Source organism: Erinaceus europaeus, chromosome 9 (genome assembly GCF_950295315.1).
Source record: "Erinaceus europaeus chromosome 9, mEriEur2.1, whole genome shotgun sequence".
NCBI classification, from domain to species: Eukaryota; Metazoa; Chordata; class Mammalia; order Eulipotyphla; family Erinaceidae; genus Erinaceus; species Erinaceus europaeus.
Window position 1 is genome coordinate 48,522,638 of NC_080170.1, and position 21,004 is coordinate 48,543,641.

The 21,004-nt window shown below is 41.0% G+C and overlaps 2 protein-coding genes across 17 annotated transcripts in view; one reads left to right on the top strand and one right to left on the bottom strand.

Annotated features, from left to right (window-relative positions):
- Positions 1-745: 745 nt before the first annotated feature.
- PRG4 (proteoglycan 4) lies at positions 746-20,956 on the top strand. 13 transcript variants are annotated; one of them, XM_060197856.1, is made up of 14 exons: positions 746-851; positions 3,770-3,892; positions 5,210-5,329; positions 8,534-8,680; positions 9,628-9,747; positions 11,486-11,929; positions 12,200-12,256; positions 12,401-13,807; positions 15,109-15,186; positions 16,885-17,021; positions 17,271-17,427; positions 17,922-18,113; positions 19,080-19,205; positions 20,221-20,956. In XM_060197856.1, exons 1-14 carry the CDS (start codon positions 776-778, stop codon positions 20,316-20,318), a joined length of 3,282 nt encoding a protein of 1,093 aa, XP_060053839.1. In that variant the 5' UTR covers positions 746-775; the 3' UTR covers positions 20,319-20,956. The 13 variants fall into 13 exon arrangements, with proteins under 13 accessions (XP_060053839.1, XP_060053840.1, XP_060053842.1 ...); XM_060197857.1 differs by having other exon boundaries at positions 12,569-13,807; XM_060197859.1 differs by having other exon boundaries at positions 11,486-12,232; positions 13,001-13,807.
- Positions 20,363-21,004, bottom strand: part of TPR (translocated promoter region, nuclear basket protein) — a 67,595-nt gene continuing 66,953 nt past the window's right edge. For all 4 annotated transcript variants that reach the window (XM_060197844.1, XM_060197842.1, XM_060197843.1 and 1 more), the window contains one exon: positions 20,363-20,561. In XM_060197844.1, the coding sequence (XP_060053827.1) occupies positions 20,506-20,561 (56 nt within the window). In that variant the 3' untranslated portion in view covers positions 20,363-20,505. The remainder of the gene's footprint in view (positions 20,562-21,004) is intronic.

Below are 21,004 nucleotides of genomic sequence, written 5' to 3' on the forward strand. Positions count from 1 at the left end.
ATCTACATTTATTTGGTAGTAGTCATTTCTCTTAATTGAAGTGTTTTCCAGATGTTGCCTAAGTCTAGTTGTCTGGGCCTTCTTCCAATAAATGAGGAAAGTTTGGTTTCATAGGTTGTCACTGTTGGTTTTGTCTAACCTTTGCACTAATTGGTTCATCCCAATATATTTGCACTGATATAAATAAGACTTCCAAGGCATTGCAGAAAGTCATTTATTCTTTCACAGGTAAGTGCTGTCAGCATTATCTTGCCTCATGGAATTGAATGTTTTTCAATTCAGTGGAGATGTACTGTGTTAAAGATGTTTGAGTAAGATTTATAAAGCTAGTTGTTGGAAAATATCACATTTATATAATACACCTGTTGAAAACTTGTGAATTTATACTGAGAGGTAAGGAAAAGTTGAGATAATGAAATTTTACCAAAGCTGATTATTTCCTCCTGATCTATGATAGAAACCTTACACAGTAAGTACATACTATAATTTGAAAATAGTTTTAAGATTGTTTTCTATTGGGAATTTCTAAAATCTTTAAATGGTCACTAGCATGACTGAGACTGTAGCTTAGTGATTTCTTCTTAGTATGGTATTAAATCTAGTGAACTATTAAGTGTGAAGTTAAGGTCAATTTTCTTGATAAAGTTTGTTTCACGGATGAAAAAAAGTAAATCAATAAGCAGTACTTGTGCATATAGTGGTTAGATTAAAGGGCAGTTTTCTAATGCTTTTATTTTATTTTCAGCAAGGACTGGGTACCTACCCAAGGACAGCCATGGAGTGGAAAATACTTCCCATTAACTTGCTGCTGTTGCTTCCTGCTTTACTGATTCAGCAAGTTTCTTCTCAAGGTAACGTAACCCTCAGAATGCTTTTACTATTGCTGGTGGTTCAATTCTGACTTTTATGTCATTGAAAATATAAATTTACATAACTGTATTTGTTTGAGTTTCAGGCAACTGCAACCTTAAAATTATGTAAGGTAAACATAGCATATTTGTAAGCATTGTGGAATTGTCACCTTTTTTTCATGCATTATGACATCTTTCAAGAAATTTGAGTTATTCTAGAGAATAATTTTTATATTATTATTTCTTTATTGGGGGATTAATGTTTGACAGTCAACAGTACATGCAATAGTTTTTACATGCATAACATTTCCCAGTTTTCCACATAACAATACAACTGCCATTACAGAATAATTTTGTATTCATTATTCCAGTGGTTTTTCTCCCAAAATATTTTTAAACATTCATTCATTCATTTATTGAGAGAGAGGGATCACTCTGGCACCTGTGATGCAAGGGACCAGACTTAGGACTTCACACATGAAAGTCCTGTACTCTACCACTGAGCCACCCTCCTATTCATGCAAACATTTTTAGAAATGCAGACATACACATGACACAATATCACCAGATGAACTGGAAATAACATTTAAATATCATGTAATTTTTGTACACATATTGACAAAGAAGTGTAACTGATCTTTTAGGTTCAACAAATTATTGATATATAACCCCCTTTGGCATCACATAGATCTGGATATCATATTACAGTGAACATTACAATGTTTCCAATGGCATTTTATTAATTTTGAAAGAGATCTATCTTTCTTACAAGGACTAGTCACCCAGATGTGGACTTTCACAGATGTGAGTGCCATTTTATGTTATAGTATTGAATTCTTTACATTCCTCCCCAAACAGCACTGTTTCTGGACGAAAGCTTCTTATTCATTGTTATGAAACGCTGCATTCACTCACCTCAGTAAGAGTCTGCAAATGATCCATGCTGATTGATAGGAATACCACCAAGCTTTGAATTTTAGTCTTCTTTTTACCTTCGAAACTCCAAGAGAATGATCAAGGGGCATGATTGCTGTAATGAAATTTCATTTATAAAGTAGATATTTCCAGTAAAACAATTAAATTTCTCATGAACTCAAACACAAGAGATTAACTGCCTGCCGTGGGCATGGTTTCGGGGTCACTTAAGATAAGAAAAGATAGCAACACACAGAGAAGCAAATATAAATATTTACTGAAGAATGAGATTCTTCTGGCATCTCCAGCCTCTGCTGCTGGGGCACTTCCTAATCTAGCTTCCCCTCTGTGACACCGTTGTTGTATATACTAAAACACTCTTACTTTCCTTTAAATAAATGAATTGAAAATCAGTTGTTAAAAGTCAGCATAACTAGGATAGCACAGATATTTGATCCTTGCAGACCAGTTTCTCCTATAAAGGTAATTAATTTCCTGTTCAGGAATCCACCTAACTATGAAAAAGAATGACCTTGTGGTGTTGTCTTGTCTGCTTTCCTTGCCTTCTCAACCTCTTCCCATTTTCTTTGTCTTAATATATAATATATGTATTTATATACATACACTATATATTCATTTTTGTATGTATTGTGCACCTGTGTATGTGAAGAGCTCTGAAAATTGCCCTAAAACTTACCATGTTATTTGCATAATAAGACTTTAGTTTTCCTTGGCCTCATTATTTTGAGAATTTTCAGTGTGTTTCAATGTTTCCCCTGATGGATTTAGGACAGTGTGTTGCCAGTCTCTAGGTTAGATATGGAGTCAGTCATTTCATTGTTGTGGTTCTCTCTCAGGGAGTTTTTTTTTTAAATTTTTTTAATTATCTTTATTTATTGGATAGAGACAGCCAGAAATCAAGAGGTGAGGGGGTAATCAAGAGGGAGAGAGACCGAGAGACACCTGCAGCTCTGCTTCACCACTCACAAAGCTTTCCCCCTGCAGGTGGAGACCGGGGGCTCGAACGTGGGTCCTTGGGCATTGTAAAACATGTGCTCAACCAGGTGTGCCACCACCCGGCCTCCACAGGGAGGTTTTCAAGATGTTTTTCAAATGATTTCTTCAGGATCTTTGAGGACAGTTACCCATTTATTTTGCTTTACCCAGAAGCACTCTGCTCTGCCTCCCTTAAACTCAATTCAGATGTCTGACTCCCCATTATTTTAAGAACCTCCTTGTGCCTTCCATTAAAAGTGAAGGGGGAAGGGCCTAGAAAAGTTGGAACTGACATAGCCAACTTACTCTAACCTCACCCTTGAGAATCAGAGCAAGTGACTGAGTGCCCAAGTTAAGGTTTTCGAATCAGATATATCAGTGCTCAGATTCCAGGAGGGCTATTTACTTAGGAGGGCCATGCAGTCATTATCCAAATTAAGCTACTTCTGAGAGTGAAGACACTCACTGCCAATAATTAATGTGACCTATTAAGTACGGACCTAATTGATATGATTCATTAATAGGGGCCTATATATGACACACATGCTGGACTATTAACTGCATGTCATGGAACAAATTATTTAAATTTCTGTGATTCAGCTTCCTTATGGTCAAACAAAGGCTACTAATACTCTCCTGGAAGCATTTTCATATATATGTCAGAGATAATATTTATTATCTCAGAGATAATAATGTATGAATAGCAACTAGGCATCTTCACAACATCGATATTAATAAAGCTCTATTTACCAACCCTGGCCCTTGGGATGGGTGCAAAACAATTGCTTTGCATGATTTTCAAAAGTGCTTTTATTGTCTCAGTCAAATAAAGCACAGAGAAGCCTGGCTAAGGTCCCATAAGACAACAGGCCAACATCCCCCACACCCAGAGCTCAACATGCAGTTGTCCTCCCTGGGGGTGGGGGTGGGGGCTCTGTCTACCTCATCAGATGTCTTCCTGTCTCTCAAGGTGTGGCCATGTTCACGCAAGTGTTGTGTACTTTTAGATTTATCAAGCTGTGCAGGGAGATGTGGGGAAGGGTATTCTAGAGATGCCACCTGCAACTGTGACTATAACTGTCAACACTACATGGAGTGCTGCCCTGACTTCAAGAAAGTCTGCACTGTGGGTAAGTGCTGAGAGCTGAGTCCCTTCTGTCTGGCACCACGGTCTGTGTCCCCACGGCTGTCCTCCTCACCTTCCACCCCACACCCCACTCCCGCGCTGCTTTCACACTGTCACACTTCTCAAGTGCCTTTCCCTTCACTTGCATAAATGTCGCGCAGTGTGTTATACTTTGGCATGGTGTCAGAGCTTGGGATTGTTGGGCCTCTGGGTAGCCCGGAGTGGTCACTCTAACAGTGTATTTTCCAGGGAGTCTCCAGAGTGAGTAGAATACAGAAAAGAGCAATGAGTCACTAATACTCCAGAGTATGGCCTCTCCCCATTCTCTTCTTTCTCTATATGTAGCGTATGTACTATTGTCGCGCACGGCAGAAGTGTTTCTGCTCTTACCGTGTGCACTTAGTGGTGGGCCCTGCAGTGGTTTCATCAAAATAATCCATGAATATAGATTAATCATTTGAGTGTTAACATATGTCTAAATGACCTAAAAGTAAATAATAATAATAATAATAATAAATCTGAAAGATGAGGCATTTATGCTTAATGATGTGTTTCTGTTAAATCCCAAAGGTACTGAATTTTAAGTCATGAGTGGTCTTCCATTGGGATATATTAGGGGCCATTGTGTTATCGACACAGATACCTAATATTTAATTTATGAAAAATGATCATTAAAATTGGTTGAGAGTGACATTTGCTTTCAAATTTGCATGTGAGGCTGATAACGCTATTATTATACTGTTTATGTGTTGTATGAGGTAATTATTTCAAATTGATGCACCCCTAACCAGGACTGTTATTGAATGAGCAGGCCTCTCTTACACAGGCCCTATCATAGGATCGTGACTCTGCCCTTGTCCTGTCTGTCATAGTAAAGACCACATCAGACATCATCATTGAACTTAGTGACCCACTTTTTCTAACGCCAGTTCATTGGAATGTAACAGAGCAGTATCCAAGCTAAATTCTAGTACAAAACAGTGACATGAGGAGGGGAGGATGGAAGGGTGCCCTAAGATGAGCAATTCACTGTCTTGACACTTCCCAGTTTTCCCACTGTGCATACTGAGAAATGACTCAAGCATCGCAAGGGCATCTCTTGGAACCTTGAGGGTTAGGGCTATCTTTCACAAGTCACTGTACTTTGCTTTTGACTTGGACCATCTCTACTTGGGACACCATCTATTTTCTGAGTTCTAAAACAATGACTTGGTGATGATGTCCTTTGAGAAGACTAGTTAGCTAGGAGGTGGGAAATGGCTCTGCAGGCATGTGTGGTTGTTAATCAGTAATCCCTGACATCTTGTCTTGCTCTGGGTAGAGCTCTCCTGTAAAGGCCGCTGCTTCGAGTCCTTTGCCAGAGGACGTGAGTGTGACTGTGACTCCCAGTGCAAGAAGTTTGGCAAGTGTTGCCCTGATTATGATAGCTTCTGTGAAGAAGGTGAGTACCTGGGAAGGTGAACAGTGTATTGGGGACAGTCAGATTTGGGCCATGCTCCATCCTCACCGATGATGTCTAACAGCTCCTTCTGAGGTCTTGATTTAACTAACACACAAGTGATTTTGTATTAATTTTACTTAACCCAGACAAATTAAACCTCTTCTAGCAGTTCTCCTTGACAGAATGATGGGCAGGACTTTCACGTACATGCTTTTTGCTCCCCTTTGGTTGTGGTTCAAATACAATTTTTTTTTTTTAAGGTTTGTTTTTATGAGAAGTAGAAAATGAGAGGAAAACCAGAACATGCCTCAGCTTTGGCATATGGCATTGCCAGGAATTGAACATGGGGCTTCTGGGGTATCAGACATACAAGTTCTGTGCTTTCCTATTGAGTTATCACCCCTACCTCAATTTCAATTTTTTGTCTCACCTCAATGGTGCTAACATTCCGCAGAATCAATGGTACTTTAAGCTATCTGTGCTTTTGGTTTCAGTGCTTTTGAATATACATATTTCAAGAGTGAAACAACACTGTCAGTTGTTCAGAGGATTGAAGTAGTAAATGTATGGTTTGGCTGAAGATGTTCCATTTATAGGCAAACCTACCATGAAATTGTTGACTATCTGAAGCATGTTCCCCTCCCTTTACCAGGTCTTCTAGGGTCTCTATCTATATGTCTGTGTGGTAGAGTTAAAAAAAAAAAAAAGGGTGATAATCATTTAGAAACAGTCTCTTCAGCCCATAGGCCCTGTGGAAACATTCTGAACATATAATTCAGCTCTTCCTGTTTTACAAAAATAAAATTTCTCTTTGATAGAGAGAAATTGAGAAGAGGATCAAGGCAGAGAGAAATAGAGATACATGGAAGTACTGTTTTTGAATCTTTCCCCCTGTAGGTGGGAACTGGGGTTTTAAACCCTGGTCCTTGCATATGGTGACACATGGTGGATCAGATGCACCATCTGCTTGGCCCAACCAAAATGAAATATGCTTCATATGTTTAAATAATGGTCCATTTTCTGTTACCAAGTGTTCATTCCGAACTTGTGCCTGGTAATATTTATGGAGGTAAAAGTAAAAATAAGTGCTGCTTGCATAACCTTCTGCTTCTATGTCAACAAGGCAGTACCACCTGCTTCTTTTGCATAGTGGAGAGGCCGGGCTCATCAGCAGAGGAGGAACGTTTCTTAATTCTTATTTGCTTTTATTGGAAAGCGCTTCAGAAGCAAGGGGAATAGCACCTTGGGAGTTGCACATGAAGAGCACAGGGTCCTGTAGCTTCAGAAGGAACACGAGGAGGGCAATGTATTTACCCAGAGCCTTGGTTTTGGCTGTGAGACAAAAGTCCCAAGGATTTATTTTGGGCAGAGAATGGGTGGGTAGAGAGAATAGTTAGAGACTGATGAATCACTAAGAGAGCATGTTTTAGAGACAGAGTTTGGAATGCTCCCCAGTGCTGGGTCAGATCACCTGAGACTTCTGTAGGACTGAGCAAAGGACATTCATGAAGGGATGGGGCTTCACTGACAGAATTTACTGGCAGGAGTGAGCTGCACATAAGGGAGTCATCCAGAGCTTTAAGAAAACCACAATTAAGAAAAAAATATATATATAGTCAAATGATCTTTCACTCACTACTTGACGATTGTACTGTTGCTACAGATACTGCTGGTCAGCATCTCTGCCTCTGAAAACCCCAATGTTTCAAGAATTGAAGGACTCAGTGAAGAAGTACTTCAGAATTGTTTTGCTCTTTAGGGAGAACAGGACAAATAGGTTCCAAACTGTAGTACTCAGTGTTTTTGTTGGGTAGAAGGAAAAAGAGGGAGAGGTAAGGGCTTATAGAGAGGCAATGATAGGGCCCAGGCAGTGGTGCACCTGATTAAGCACTCACATCACAGTGTGCAAGGACCCTGGTTCAAGCACCTGGTCTCCCCCCTGCAGGGGGAAAACTTCATGAGTGGTGAAGTAGACCTGCAGGTGTCTCTCTGACTCTTTCTCTCCTCTTTCCTCTCTCAATTTCTCTGTCTCTACCCAACAGTAAATGAAATTAAAAAAGAGAGGTAATGATAAAGTTCAGGGAGGCGTTTCATCAGAGCTCTCAGAAATATCTACTTTTTCTGGCCTTCAGAAAGACCCTTCCTTCTCTCCCCACTCCTGCTGGAGAAGGGGCAACTAGGAGGGGAGATGCAAGGTTCAAAAGAGATATATCAAACCACTAGTACTTGCTTATAGGTGGGAAAGGAATGCATAATGTGAAGGAGTGGATTTTTTTTTCTTTAGATAGAAACAAAAGGCAGAGAGAGAGAGAGAGAGAGAGAGAGAGAGGACACAACATCAATGGAAGCTTCCTTTACTGCAGTGGGGGCTGGGCTCGAACCTGGGTTTATCCATGCCAAGCAATGCACAATCTAGGTGAACTACTCTACCGGTCCAAAGGTGTGGAATTTTCATGAAAGGAAATATACAAACATGTAGACCATTTGCAGTAAACGGAACCATTGAATTTCAGTCAATATGAAAACAGGAAAGGGTAATTATCATAGTTCTTAGGATCCCAACTGTCCTGCCATTCATGTGCAGTAGTTTAAAAAAAATTTTTTTTTTTTTAAATAAAAAGGACTTATTTCTATGAAACATAGAAAGAGAGGCCAGAGCACTGCTCAGCTCTGGCACAGGACAACATCAGAGACTGAATCTGGGCTCTCTGGAACCTCAGACATGCACCTCCCATGCTCTCTGAGCTGTTTTCCCAGAACTGTGGTGGTTGTTTTCATCCTCACTGGAACAGGCACAACAGGTGAAGCTCACAGTACTCAGTCTTTCTATGCAGGCAAACGCTTTAAGGAATCATCTAGAACAAGCATCTGTTTGTAGCTCAGAAGAGGAGGTTCAGGAGAGGTTAGCTTATTTGACCAAGGTCACAGTGAGACCACACTGGTAGTTTCATACAGGTTTGGAATTAAAATCTTCTGAGTGTCTGTTCTCTGCCACAGTTTATAACACTGTTAGGATTAACGTTTCCTAGAGGCACACCCTCAGAATGAATAGGTTTGGAGTTTTCAGTGTGGGGTTAGATCCTGCCTTCCTGCCTGCTTGTCCACAATAGATCTGTCCAGCCTCTCTTCTGGGGCCAGATGCACCAGGGTGTGGCTGAGCAGTGTAAGACACACTGTTAACTGACCTGTCTTGCTTGGTCTCAGTGCATAACCCCACAACTCCGCCACCTCGCAAGGCTGCACCTCCACCTCCAGAAGCCTCTCAAACCATCAGATCAACATCCAAACGTTCACCCAAATCACCAAACAAGAAGACTAAGAAAGTGGTAGAATCAGAGGAAATAACAGAAGGTAGGAAGATGACAGATAAACCAAAGGAGGTTTCTTAGATAACATAAATGGACTTTTATGAGGCTCTGGTTTATGGTGGTGCTGGGGATTGAACCTGGGACCTTAGAGCCTCAGGCATGAAAGTCTTTTGCATAACCGCTATGCAATCTCCTCAGCCTTTTTATAAGACTTCTCATAGAACTGGGTCATCAGTAATAATTGCACTGAGTCAAGTCTCCTTATGCTTTTTTTTTTTTTTTTTTTTTTACTAGAACACTGCTCAGCTCTAGTTTATGGTGGTGCAGGGGATTGAACCTGGGACTTTGGAGGCTCAGGCATGAGAGTCTCTTTGCATAGCCATTATGCTATCTACCCCTGCCCTCCTTATGCTTTCTGTTTACTTGTTTTAAATCAAAGTAGAAGACAAAGTAAATATAAAACCTCAGGTATTTTTTTTTTTCCTTATTACTAAATCCAGCATGGGTCTAGGTTAAAATAATCAGAAGAAACAAAATTAACTATTTAAAAAAATTTGTACAGAATTAAATTCTATGAAACTATAAAGTTGAAAAAAAAAAGAAAATACAAAGTTGAAAGTTACAACTTTCATGACTTTTTATATTGCTAATACTTGATAATCTCAGGTGCTTTGCTTTGTCTCATTTTTACTATTTTATTTTTATTATTCCGTTAACCAGAGCATTGCTTGGCTCTGGCTATTGGTGGTACTGGGAATCAAACCTGGGACCTCTCTCATGCAAGTCCTATGTGCTACTGCTGCCTATCTTCCTAGCACAGGTGCTTTATTTTTAGCTCTCAATTAAAAGGAGAGCTGACTATATTACCGGTAAAGTCAAAGCAGAATGCAGAAGTGTAAACGACATTTCTTTGTTGTATTTGAACTGGAAATTCTTTTTTCTTTTTTTAAACCACAGTTGGTGTGATCAACCTTTTTATTTGATTTATAGAACATTCTGTTTCTGAAAATCAAGAGTCTTCCTCCTCCTCTTCTTCCTCTTCAACTATTCGGAAAATCAAGTCTTCCAAAAATTCAGCTGCTAATAGAGACTTAAAGAAGAAACCCAAAGGTTTGAGCATTGATAAAGATCAAAGACTATATCAATGCCACATCAATAATAACTTATCTAAAAGTACCCCATGTTGGTAGAATGATTTCTTCTTAATACTTGGGGGGTGGGTGGGGAGGATCTAACTTTCTAACAATTATTTTAGGAACTGCCAATGAAAATCTCTTTCAGGAAATTGGTACCAAGCAACTAAGACATGGCTCCTAAAAACAAGATAAGAAGATGCCTTAACAGCTACTGTGGAGCCCCAGGCTCACACCAGGGATGGCTATTTGTGGCTTTCTAGTTCAGTTCCTGTGTGCCTGAATTCCTTTTTCTTCCTTCTCCTTCCCCTGCCTCCTAGCCTTTTAATTTTTTCCTTTCCTTGACTTAAATATTTTATTGTACTGAACAAACTCTGAATTTTACAGAGCCTCATTATTTTCCTAACAATTTTTTTTTCCCCTGCTGTAGAGGCAATGCAACAGAATGGGCTATTATTTCCTGAAAAGAGACACTGCCTACTTTGTATGATTTCCTGAAATTCTCAAATATGTTCTCAGGAGTCAGAAGATGGCTTGCTGGATAGAGTGCACATTATACCATGTGCAAGGGCCAGTTTCCAGCCTCCAGCCATCCATCACATGGGAGCACCTGTATGAGGGAAGCTTCAGGAGTGGTGGAGCAGAGCTGCAGTGTCCTTTTTCACTCTCGTTCTCTCTCTCTTACCATCTATCTAAGAAGAAAGAAAGAGACTCTGTGGTGCAATGGATAGTGAACTGGACTTCTAGACCGAAGGAAGGCAGGAAGGAAGGAAGGAAGGAAGGGAGGAAGGAAAGAAGGAAGGGAGGGAAGAAGGAAGGAAAGAGTTTACTAGGAAAGGAGGAATCATGCTGGATCAGAACCCCATTGATAATCCTGGTGGTTAAATAAATATATAAATAAAAAATATCTTCTCTAGGAAACGGTGACCTTTGGATTCTGGAGTGTTGAAGGACTCTCTGTGCTGAGTGGTTATGATTTTCCCTGAAGCCTTCCCTAGATCAGTAACCAGATATTGATCTTTGAGCCTCCCAGAGTCTTGCACACATACAGGTGTATCAAAATAAATTGCTAAGTGGGATCATTTTAACAGTGTGCCCTGGGCTTTGTAGTTGACCTCTGGGGCAGCTGCTATGGGAACTACCAGTCAGTCTTTTGCTGTCATGGTTGCCTAATCTCTCTGTATTCTCTGGGACCCCAGGTTTCAGGGGACAGAAGAGAGGGCTGCTAACAGCCATGCATATATATAGAAGCTCCCCAGGAAGTGTGTAGTGGGACGTGTGTGTGTGGGGGGTAATGCAACCAGATTCCTTGGATGTAGTTGCGGAGGCTTCAAAGGAAGCAGTGCAGCACATCTGAGAGAAGTGGGAGCTAGGTCTCCAGGAAGGAGGAAAGGATGCTGAGCGATAAAGGAGAGATGGCAACATGTGGGCAAAAAGCAATGGATAGAAAGAGCTAAGTCCGTGTCATTCATCACATTGGTAGTTTCAAAATTGTCACTTGCTTCTATATATTAATTACATAGATCGCCTCTCACCCTTCTTCATTCACCCAAACCCAAGAGAGGTTGAGGACCATATTATGATAAGCTAATATACATATTCACAGTTAGATCTTTGCCTAGAGACCCACAGCTCACCTAGGGATAGCAATCTTTTGTTACTGTCAACATTTTTTCAAAACTAAAGCTGTATACATACATTTTTTTTTTCTCTAGCAAAAGATAACAAGAAGGAAAGAACGCCTGAAAAGAAGCCTACCCCACAACCACCACCTGTAGATGATGCAGGAAGTGGAATGGACAATGTCATCCCAACTCCTGGGATTCCTGTCACCCCAAGCAGGAAAGTCACCACACCGCCCAAGGTCACCACAGCAAAGCCAATCACTCCCAAGCCCACTGTTCCAGCAAAGCCTGACACAGCCAAAGAAACAGACTTGACAGCCAATAAGGAGACAACAGTGGAAACTGAAGAGACTTCTACAACAAATAAACAGACATCAACTAGTGTAAAAAAGAAGACAACTTCAGCTAAAGAAACAAGAAGTGCAGAGAAGACTTCTGCTGATGAGTCTGCACTCACGTCTGAAGTGCCTACTAAAGTGACACCCAAAGCTGACAGCACAACCAAGCCTTCAGCTCCCACCACCACCAAGGAGCCTGAACCCACCACCACAACAAACAAACCTGAACCCACCACCACCACCAAGAAGCCTGAACCCACCACCACCACCAAGAAGCCTGAACCCACCACCACCACCAAGAAGCCTGAACCCACCACCACCACCAAGAAGCCTGAACCCACCACCACCACCAAGAAGCCTGAACCCACCACCACCACCAAGAAGCCTGAACCCACCACCACCACCAAGAAGCCTGAACCCACCACCACCACCAAGAAGCCTGAACCCACCACCACCACCAAGAAGCCTGAACCCACCACCACCACCAAGAAGCCTGAGCCTACCACCCCCAAGGAACCTGAAACTACCACCACCGAGAAACCTGAACCCATCACCCCCAAGGAGCCTGAACCCACCACCCCTAAAGAGCCTGAACCCACCACTCCTAAGGAGGCTGAAGCCACCACCCCCAAGGAGGCTAAACCCACCACCCCCAAAGAGCATGAACCCACCACCCCCAAGAAGCCTGAACCCACCACCCCCAAGAAGCCTGAACCCACCACCCCCAAAGAGCCTGAACCCACCACCCCCAAGGAGGCTGAACCCACCACCCCCAAAGAGCCTGAACCCACCACCCCCAAGGAGGCTAAACCCACCACCCCCAAAGAGCCTGAACCCACCACCCCCAAGAAGCCTGAACCCACCACCCCCAAAGAGCCTGAACCCACCACCCCCAAAGAGCCTGAACCCACCACCCCCAAAGAGCCTGAACCCACCACCCCCAAAGAGCCTGAACCCACCACCCCCAAAGAGCTTGAACCCACCACTCCCAAGGAGGCTGAACCCACCACCCCCAAAGAGCCTGAACCCACCACCCCCAAGGAGGCTAAACCCACCACCCCCAAAGAGCCTGAACCCACCACCCCCAAGAAGCCTGAACCCACCACCCCCAAAAAGCCTGAACCCACCACCCCCAAAGAGCCTGAACCCACCACCCCCAAGAAGCCTGAACCCACCACCCCCAAAAAGCCTGAACCCACCACCCCCAAGAAGCCTGAACCCACCACCCCCAAAAAGCCTGAACCCACCACCCTCAAAGAGCCTGAACCTACCATCCCCAAGGAGCCTGAACCCACCACTACCAAAGAACCTGAACCCACCACCACAAAGGAGCCTGAACCCACCACCCCCAAGGAACTGGCTCCAACTTCTGAGAAACCTGCTCCAAACACTCCAGTGGCCTCTACTCCAGCTCCCACTACTCCTAAGAACCCTGCTGAACCAACTCCAGAGCTTCCTGTAGAACCTACACCAATGGGCCCTGAAAATAGCCCCAAAGAACCTGTGGTGCCCACAACCAAGGACTCTGAAGTGCCCAAGCCTGAAATGACTACAACAGCTAAAGACAAAACCACAGAAAAAGACAAAGGTACTACACCTGCTGCATCTGAAATAACAACAGAAGAGATGACTACAACAGAAAAGACAACCAGTAAACCTGAAAAGACAACAGCTGTACCCAAAGAAACAACTACCGAGTCTAAAGTGACCCCTAAACCCCGAAAGCCAACCAAAGCACCCAGGAAGCCCACTTCTACCAAAAAACCAAGTACGAAACCTAGAGGGAGAAAACGAAAGACCACACCAGCTCCCACCAAGATGACGACAACAGCAGCGCCTGAACCAACCCCTACCTCCTTAGCTGAAGACATGCTCCAAACCACCAACAAGCCCAACCAAACTCCTAGCTCAGAAATGGCTGAAGTTAACCCAGAGGCTGAAGACCCAGATGCTGTTGGAGACAAGCCCCTCACGAATCCCAGCTCCCCAGTGTTCACTCCTTTAGGTGTTCCTGGCGGTAACTTCTTAGTGATAAGACCCAACCAGAACGTTGGTGCTGACCCCATGCTTTCAGGTAATATTGGTTGCTTGGGCTTTTTAAATTTGCTTGAACCAAACTGCCTTGACTTTTGTCATTCTATTGGCAGCTCCTATCTAGAACTTTAAAGTTGTCAGTTTGTGAAGTTTTAGAGCACTTTAGTTCTAAGTATAGGAGTGAACACAGTAAGCTTCTTGCATCTGTAAAAATCAAGCCAGAACCTAGTTTTGGAAATTTAGTGCATTTGCATTTAATAAAACTGAGATGGAGGAAGTTGGGTGGTAGCGCAGCAGGTTAAGCGCACATGGCGCAAAGCACAAGGACAGGCGTAAGGATCCCGGTTTGAGCCTCTGGCTCCCCACCTGCAGGGAGTCGCTTCACAAGCGGTGAAGCATATCTGCAGGTGTCTCTTTCTCTCGCCCTCTCTGTCTTCTCCTACTCTCTGCATTTCTCTCTGTCCTATCCAACAACAACGACATCAATAATAACTACAACAATAAAACAAGGGCAACAAAAGGGAATAAATAAGTATTTAAAAAAACTGAGATGGTGTATAGAATCTCAAAAGATGCTTACCTGGGAGTTTATCCTTAAAAGAAAATACAAATGTTAAAAAAATGAAAAAGTTAATGCAAGAGAAACATCTGCAATATTAGTGTCTTTTCCAATGAATTCCAAAAAGCAAGCAGAACTGAAAGATGGAATTCATGTTGAGATACAAAAAAAAAAAAAAAAATCTAGGGAGTCGGGCTGTAGCTCAGCGGGTTAAGCGCAGGTGGTGCAAAGCACAAGGTCGGCATAAGGATCCCAGTTCGAGCCCCCGGCTCCCCACCTGCAGGGGAGTCACTTCACAAGTGGTGAAGCAGGTCTGCAGGTGTCTACCTTTCTCTGCCCCTCTCTGTCTTCCCCTCCTCTCTCCATTTCTCTCTGTCCTATCCAACAACAACATCAATAACAACAATAAAGACAAGGGGCAAAAAAAAAAAAGGAATAAAATAAAATAAATATTAAAAAAAAAATCTAGTAACTAATTTACACAAAGATGAGGTAACCTTGACCCCTCCTAATTTATTTACTTTTGTCAGAGCGTTGCTCAGTTGTGGCTTATAGTGCTATGGGGGATTGAACAAGGGGCTCTGGGGCATGATACCCCCTTTCAGTAAGTCAGTTCTGTAATACAGCACTTTAATCATATCTTTTTCATCTCAAGTACATGTACCTATCTCAAACTATGCCATTAGAGAGCTTAGGAAAATGTGAAAGTGCTGGGGAAGGGTTGAAAACACAAATACTCCTCTCATTTTGCTTGTTATGGACTTCATTTTGGGTTGTTTTAGATGAAACTGATTTGTGCAACGGCAAGCCAGTAGATGGACTGACAACTCTGCGAAACGGGACCTTGGTTGCCTTTCGAGGTGAGATATTCGCAGTTCTCACCTAACACTTTCTTCTTGGCATTTCAGAACCAAAGCAGTACTTTGGGTTGAACTTCTGAGGGTACACAATGGACAAACTTAACCTTTCACAGTGAAATCTGAGAGTGATAAAGTAACAGATTAACAAAACTAAACACAATTAGAAACAAAAATCTTGAACTGAGACAATTAAATTTTTTTTCCCCCTACCACTCAGGATTAAAAGATAGTGCAAATTTTAATTTCCTAACAAATACCATAGTTTGCATTACCTGTTTTATTTAAAAATATTATCTGGGGGGCTGGGTGGTAGTGTAGTGGGTTAAGTGCACATGGTACAAAGTGCAAGGACCGGCTTAAGAATCTCAGTTTGAGCCCTTGGTTTACCACCTGCACCCCATTTGTTAGCCTCTCTCCTTATAGAGATGAGCCAAGAGGGAAAAGTCTCCCTGAATCAGTTTCTCCTTGTTAGTCTCTCAAGCTCACAGAAAGCCTACAGGCCTCTCACACTTGGTTTCCTCTGCTAGCAGCAGGCCAAATGGTTGCCTGCTTTAGGGTTCACTCAAATTTCACACATCCACTTCACCTTTTGATCATACAGGAGAATATACTCTATCACACAGCCCCAACACCAGACAGTGAAAAGCCCCCAAATCTTATTTCCTTGTGCCTTTTGATATCTATGATTGACATCAAGCTTTGTTTTTCTTTTCTCTACCTCACCTTACTGGTTTAACCCCTATACTTCTCTCAAATGCCTTTGGATAGTTAACCTGCCTACATCATAGAAAATAATCGTTTTGACCTTTATGTATCGCATCAATTCTTGTCATACCAGCCCCCTACCATAGAGAAAAACTGACCTTTAAAAAACCTGTAATTTGGGGAGTCGGGCTGTAGCACAGCGGGTTAAGCACAGGTGGCGCAAAGCACAAGGACCGGCATAAGGATCCCGGTTTGAACCCCGGCTCCCCACCTGCAGGGGAGTCGCTTCACAGGCGGTGAAGCAGGTCTGCAGGTGTCTGTCTTTCTCTCCTCCTGTCTTCCCCTCCTTTCTCCATTTCTCTCTGTCCTATCCAACAACGACAACAATATTTACTACAACAATAAAACAAGGGCAACAAAAGGGAATAAAAAAAAAATTTAAAAAACCCTGTAATTTCTGACATATGTAAAAAAATGTTCTTTGTTTAACTCTCTATGTAAACCTGTACCCATCTCCAAATAAATGAGTGTTCATACCAAAATACTCCCCGATGCCTCCTTTCTAAATCACGCAGTCCCTAAGAGCTGGTGAGAGAGGGTGGGTGACTTACCCCCTGGCTAGATCCACTCCACGAGAGTGCCAACACTGCTGAACTTCAAACCTGAAAGGTAGTTACTCAGAAATGCTTAAATACATTAGTGCCTATAGTTCTAAGTGCGTCTATGAATGTTTGGAAACATTCAATCTGCTTTTTCTTTAAAACTATTTAGTCTTTTTCACTTTATTTAATAATTGATTTTAATGAGAGAGGCACAGAGACAAAGACCATAGCACTGGTGCTGGGGATTGAACCTAGAACCTTGGTGCCTCAGGCATTAAAGTCTTTTGCATAATGATATGCTGTCTTCCCAGCCAGCCCTTTCATCTTGATTCTCTTGGTGTAGGTTTTAGCATTGTCGGATTGTAAGGTGGTCTGTCATTTTCAATCACAGGTCATTATTTCTGGATGCTAAGGCCTTTCAGTCCACCATCTCCACCCCGAAAAATTAATGAAGTTTGGGGTATTCCTTCCCCCATTGATACTGTTTTTACTCGATGCAACTGTGAAGGAAAAACATATTTCTTTAAGGTAAGAGAAGCATTTTTTTTATCAGAAAAATTAGCAATTAGTTACTGAACGTCTGCTAGGCAGGGTCTCCACATTTAATGAACTATTCTACCACCAACATTTAAGAGTTTTAACATTTAATTTGTTAATAATGACGGTCCAGTTATTTAAACATGTAACTTAAGTTAAACCTTTCTCCCTGTACTAAGAATAAATATCTAACTTTCCCCCTCATGGTTGCTAACACCATTTCTTCTTTTAAATTACTAGGGTGGTCAGTACTGGCGCTTTACCAATGATGTAAGAGACACAGGGTATCCCAAACAAATTGTAAAAGGATTTGGAGGACTAAATGGGAGAATAGTGGCTGCTCTTTCAATAGCTAAATATAAGGATAGACCCGAATCTGTTTATTTCTTCAAGAGAGGTAGGTGTTACTTATCTGATAAACTTATGACACTATTTAAGAATTAAAATTTTATTCAATACTGCCACTTATTATTGGGTTTGTGACAAAGGATATCTTTAATAGCTGTGGTCAAGTATTTTCAACTAAAAAAATTAAAATTGGGGGAAGTAAGAAATGTGATCTATCAGTACGTAAATCATGATGTCATCTAGACTTTCAGGTCATTGATGTAATGAATGTCATTTATTTTCAAACAAAAAATATGACTATTGGGGCACCTGGAGGTGGCACACCGGGTTAAGCGCCACGCATAGTACAAAAAATACGACTATGTAATTTTTTTATTTATATTTACTCAAGTATTTTAGGACTTAGTAATTTTTCTTGTAATATTTAGAGTAGTAGTCATTAATGTCTGAATACACCTGCTCTAGAGTAAACATTGCCTGCTCCATCTTTTATGGGAATTAAAATTAACCTTCAAACTATGTAATTTTTCTAATACATAATAGGTGGTGGCATTCAGCAGTATACTTATAAACAGGAGCCCACCAGAAAGTGCTCCAGAAGTCCTGCTATAAACTACTCTGTGTATGGACAAATGACACAGGTCAGGCGCCGCCGCTTTGAACGAGCTATCGGACCTCTCACACATACCATCAGAATTCACTACTCACCTGTCAGAGTCATTTATCAAGACAAAGGTAACATGCTTATTGTGTTAAAAAATCTTACCAATGGGGGCCGGGTAGTGGCACACCTGACTGAGCTCAGTACATGTTATAATGAGCAAGGACCCAGGTTCAAGCTCTTAAGTCCCCACCTATAGGAGGAAAGCTTCATGAGTGGTGAAGCAATGCTGCAGGTGTCTATCAACTACTTCCTCTTGATTTCTGGTTATCTCTATTCAATAAATAAAGATAATGAGACAAACTTTTAGCGCATTAAAAAATTCATCCAAAGGGGGCCAAGTGGTAGTGCAGTGCAGGTTAAACACACATGGTGAGAAGCGCAAGGACCAGTTAGTTCAAGGATCCTGATTCAATTCCTCCGCTTCCCTGCAGGGGAATCACTTCACAAGGTGTCTATCTTTCTCTCCTCCTCTCTCGATTTCTCTCTGTCCTATCCAACACCAACAATAACAACAAGGGCAACAAAATGGGAAAAATGGCCTCTAGGAGCAGTGGATTTGTGGTGTAGGCACCGAGCTCCAGCTGGAGCAAAAAAAAAAAAAGTAAAAAAAAAAATCATACAAATGAAGTAGATGTTAACGGTTTCTTATAAAGTAAGGTTTATTAAATTGAAATATTGATCAAATTGCTCTAAAGCTCATTTATTGATACAGAACAACAGTTTTCTTCAGCAAATGACCAGAGATCAGTACTCTCCTTTGCGGGGCAAGGAATAAACCTTATTCAGATTTATTGTTCTATAAAGTTTATCAAGTAACTATTACCAAGAACATGCTACAGAAACCTGTTACTCTCAAAATAGTCGCCAAAGAGGTATTTGTACCATGTCAGAGAAGATAAAGACATCAAAATTAAATAACTCACCCAAGGTGACAGAGCTACAAAAAGTGGCTAGACAGGGGTTAAAGCCCAGGTCTTCCAAATATATTAATAATATGCTGCATTTCAGCCTGACCCCTTTAACTGTGCTGTCCACAGGCTTGCTTCATAATGAAGTGAAAATGAGCACCATGTGGAGAGGATTTCCGAGTGTGGTTACTTCAGCCATAGCACTACCCAACATCAGAAAGCCTGACAGTTATGATTACTATGCCTTCTCTAAAGGTACGTTACTAAGGAAAATCTCGATGGTTTCCCAAAGACGTGAGCTACTTGATATGTGAATATAATCAAAGCAAACCCATTAATGTTTAGCAATGGCTGAACGGGAGAACTACAATCTTTATTCTAAGTGTTCCAAGGCAGAGATTTTCTTCCTTCCTTCCTTTCTTTCTTTCATTTAAATTGAATGGCCTGCAGTTCCATTCTGTCTTAATCATTCCTGAGATTAAAGCCTATTATGGTTAAACATGCAATTTGAAACTGCTACAGAAAACAGTATTTTACTTTTTTTACCAGAGCACTTTTCAGCTCTGGCTTATGGTGGTGTGGGGGATTGAACCTGGGACTCTGGAGCCTCAGGTATGAGTCTCTTTGTGTAACTATTATGCTATCTACCCTCCACCTAGTAGTTTACTTCTATTACTGGTGGCACTTACCAGTGGCCTTGCTTCTCACAAAGATCACTGCATAATCCTAAAGTAAGAACAAAGTTGCTAGGAAACTAATTTTAATAAATATTTCCTGAAACATGACTCTTGGAAAACTTTAGAAATCTGGTTTTTAGGCTATATAGACATCAGGATGCATTTTCTAAAATGACAAAACTAAATGACTATTTAAAAACCAACCCTTTTTTTTTTTTGCCCCTCTCAAAATTTTAGCCTGTGTCCTTTGTCCATATAAAGAGTAGTTTATAGCTGAACTCCTTCTGGAGGACTTTCTGGCTCTTGTTTATAATAAGTAGACTGCTGAATGCTGCCACCTAATATGTATTAGAAAGGTAACATGGAATTTGAAAGTTAATTTTAATACTTTGAGAAAATAGAATTAGAACCTAATTCTACTGAGATGATTAACGGTGAATCTGTCAAGGCAACTTTCTTTTTTTCCTTTTTAGAAAATTCAAAACAGGAAGTATTTTTGATAAACACTATCTTAAGCATGATAATCACCAAAAGTTATTTTTTAAGTTCAAGTGTTTTGTTTTCTTAACTGAAGTGATTTCTCTTGCATTTAGATCAGTATTATAACATTGACATACCCAGCAGAACGGCAAGAGCGATCACTACTCGTTCTGGGCAGACTCTCTCCAAGGCCTGGTACAACTGTCCTTAGAAGACAGGCAAAGAGCCAGCCAATGAAAATGAAGAAAAGAGCGATACAATTTGACACTGAAATACTTTTTATTAATAAAGAAAGCTGAGACAGTCATATCAATTTAAATATAAAAATGTTTTCAAACTCGACAGCCATTACACAGATTTGACAACCTTATTCACAGTTATTAAAATTTACAGAACATTTAATTAATATTTCCTCTATTTATTCCTCCTCTGCCCCCCATTGCATGGCTCACACCTGCAAGAGAAAAAAGAATCAAGCTGCATGTATCTTTGGAGATGTTAGCATGAAGTTATTCATTATAAAAACTGGTTTTCAACATCAAATACCTAGATGTTATACACGTAAAACTATTAGATATTTTACATCTTCAGTGGAAATTCATCGAATATAATTAAAACAATTAGATTAACATTTTGATGAGTATAATTTGAGTTATAATAGAAGACAAAGGTACCTGTACTAGGTCAACAAACCCACAAACTTTATTATATAACAAATATATAACAATATAACAGGTAGAGATGTAACAAAGTCATTTAACATTCTAACACTATAATTCTTCCAAACTTTCTTTGAATTCAAGGAAATGAAAACATGTAAAATACAAGCATATATGTATTACATGCCAATGGTGTGTGCGAATTTATTTTTAAGAAGCTTACAGATTAGCAAGTATC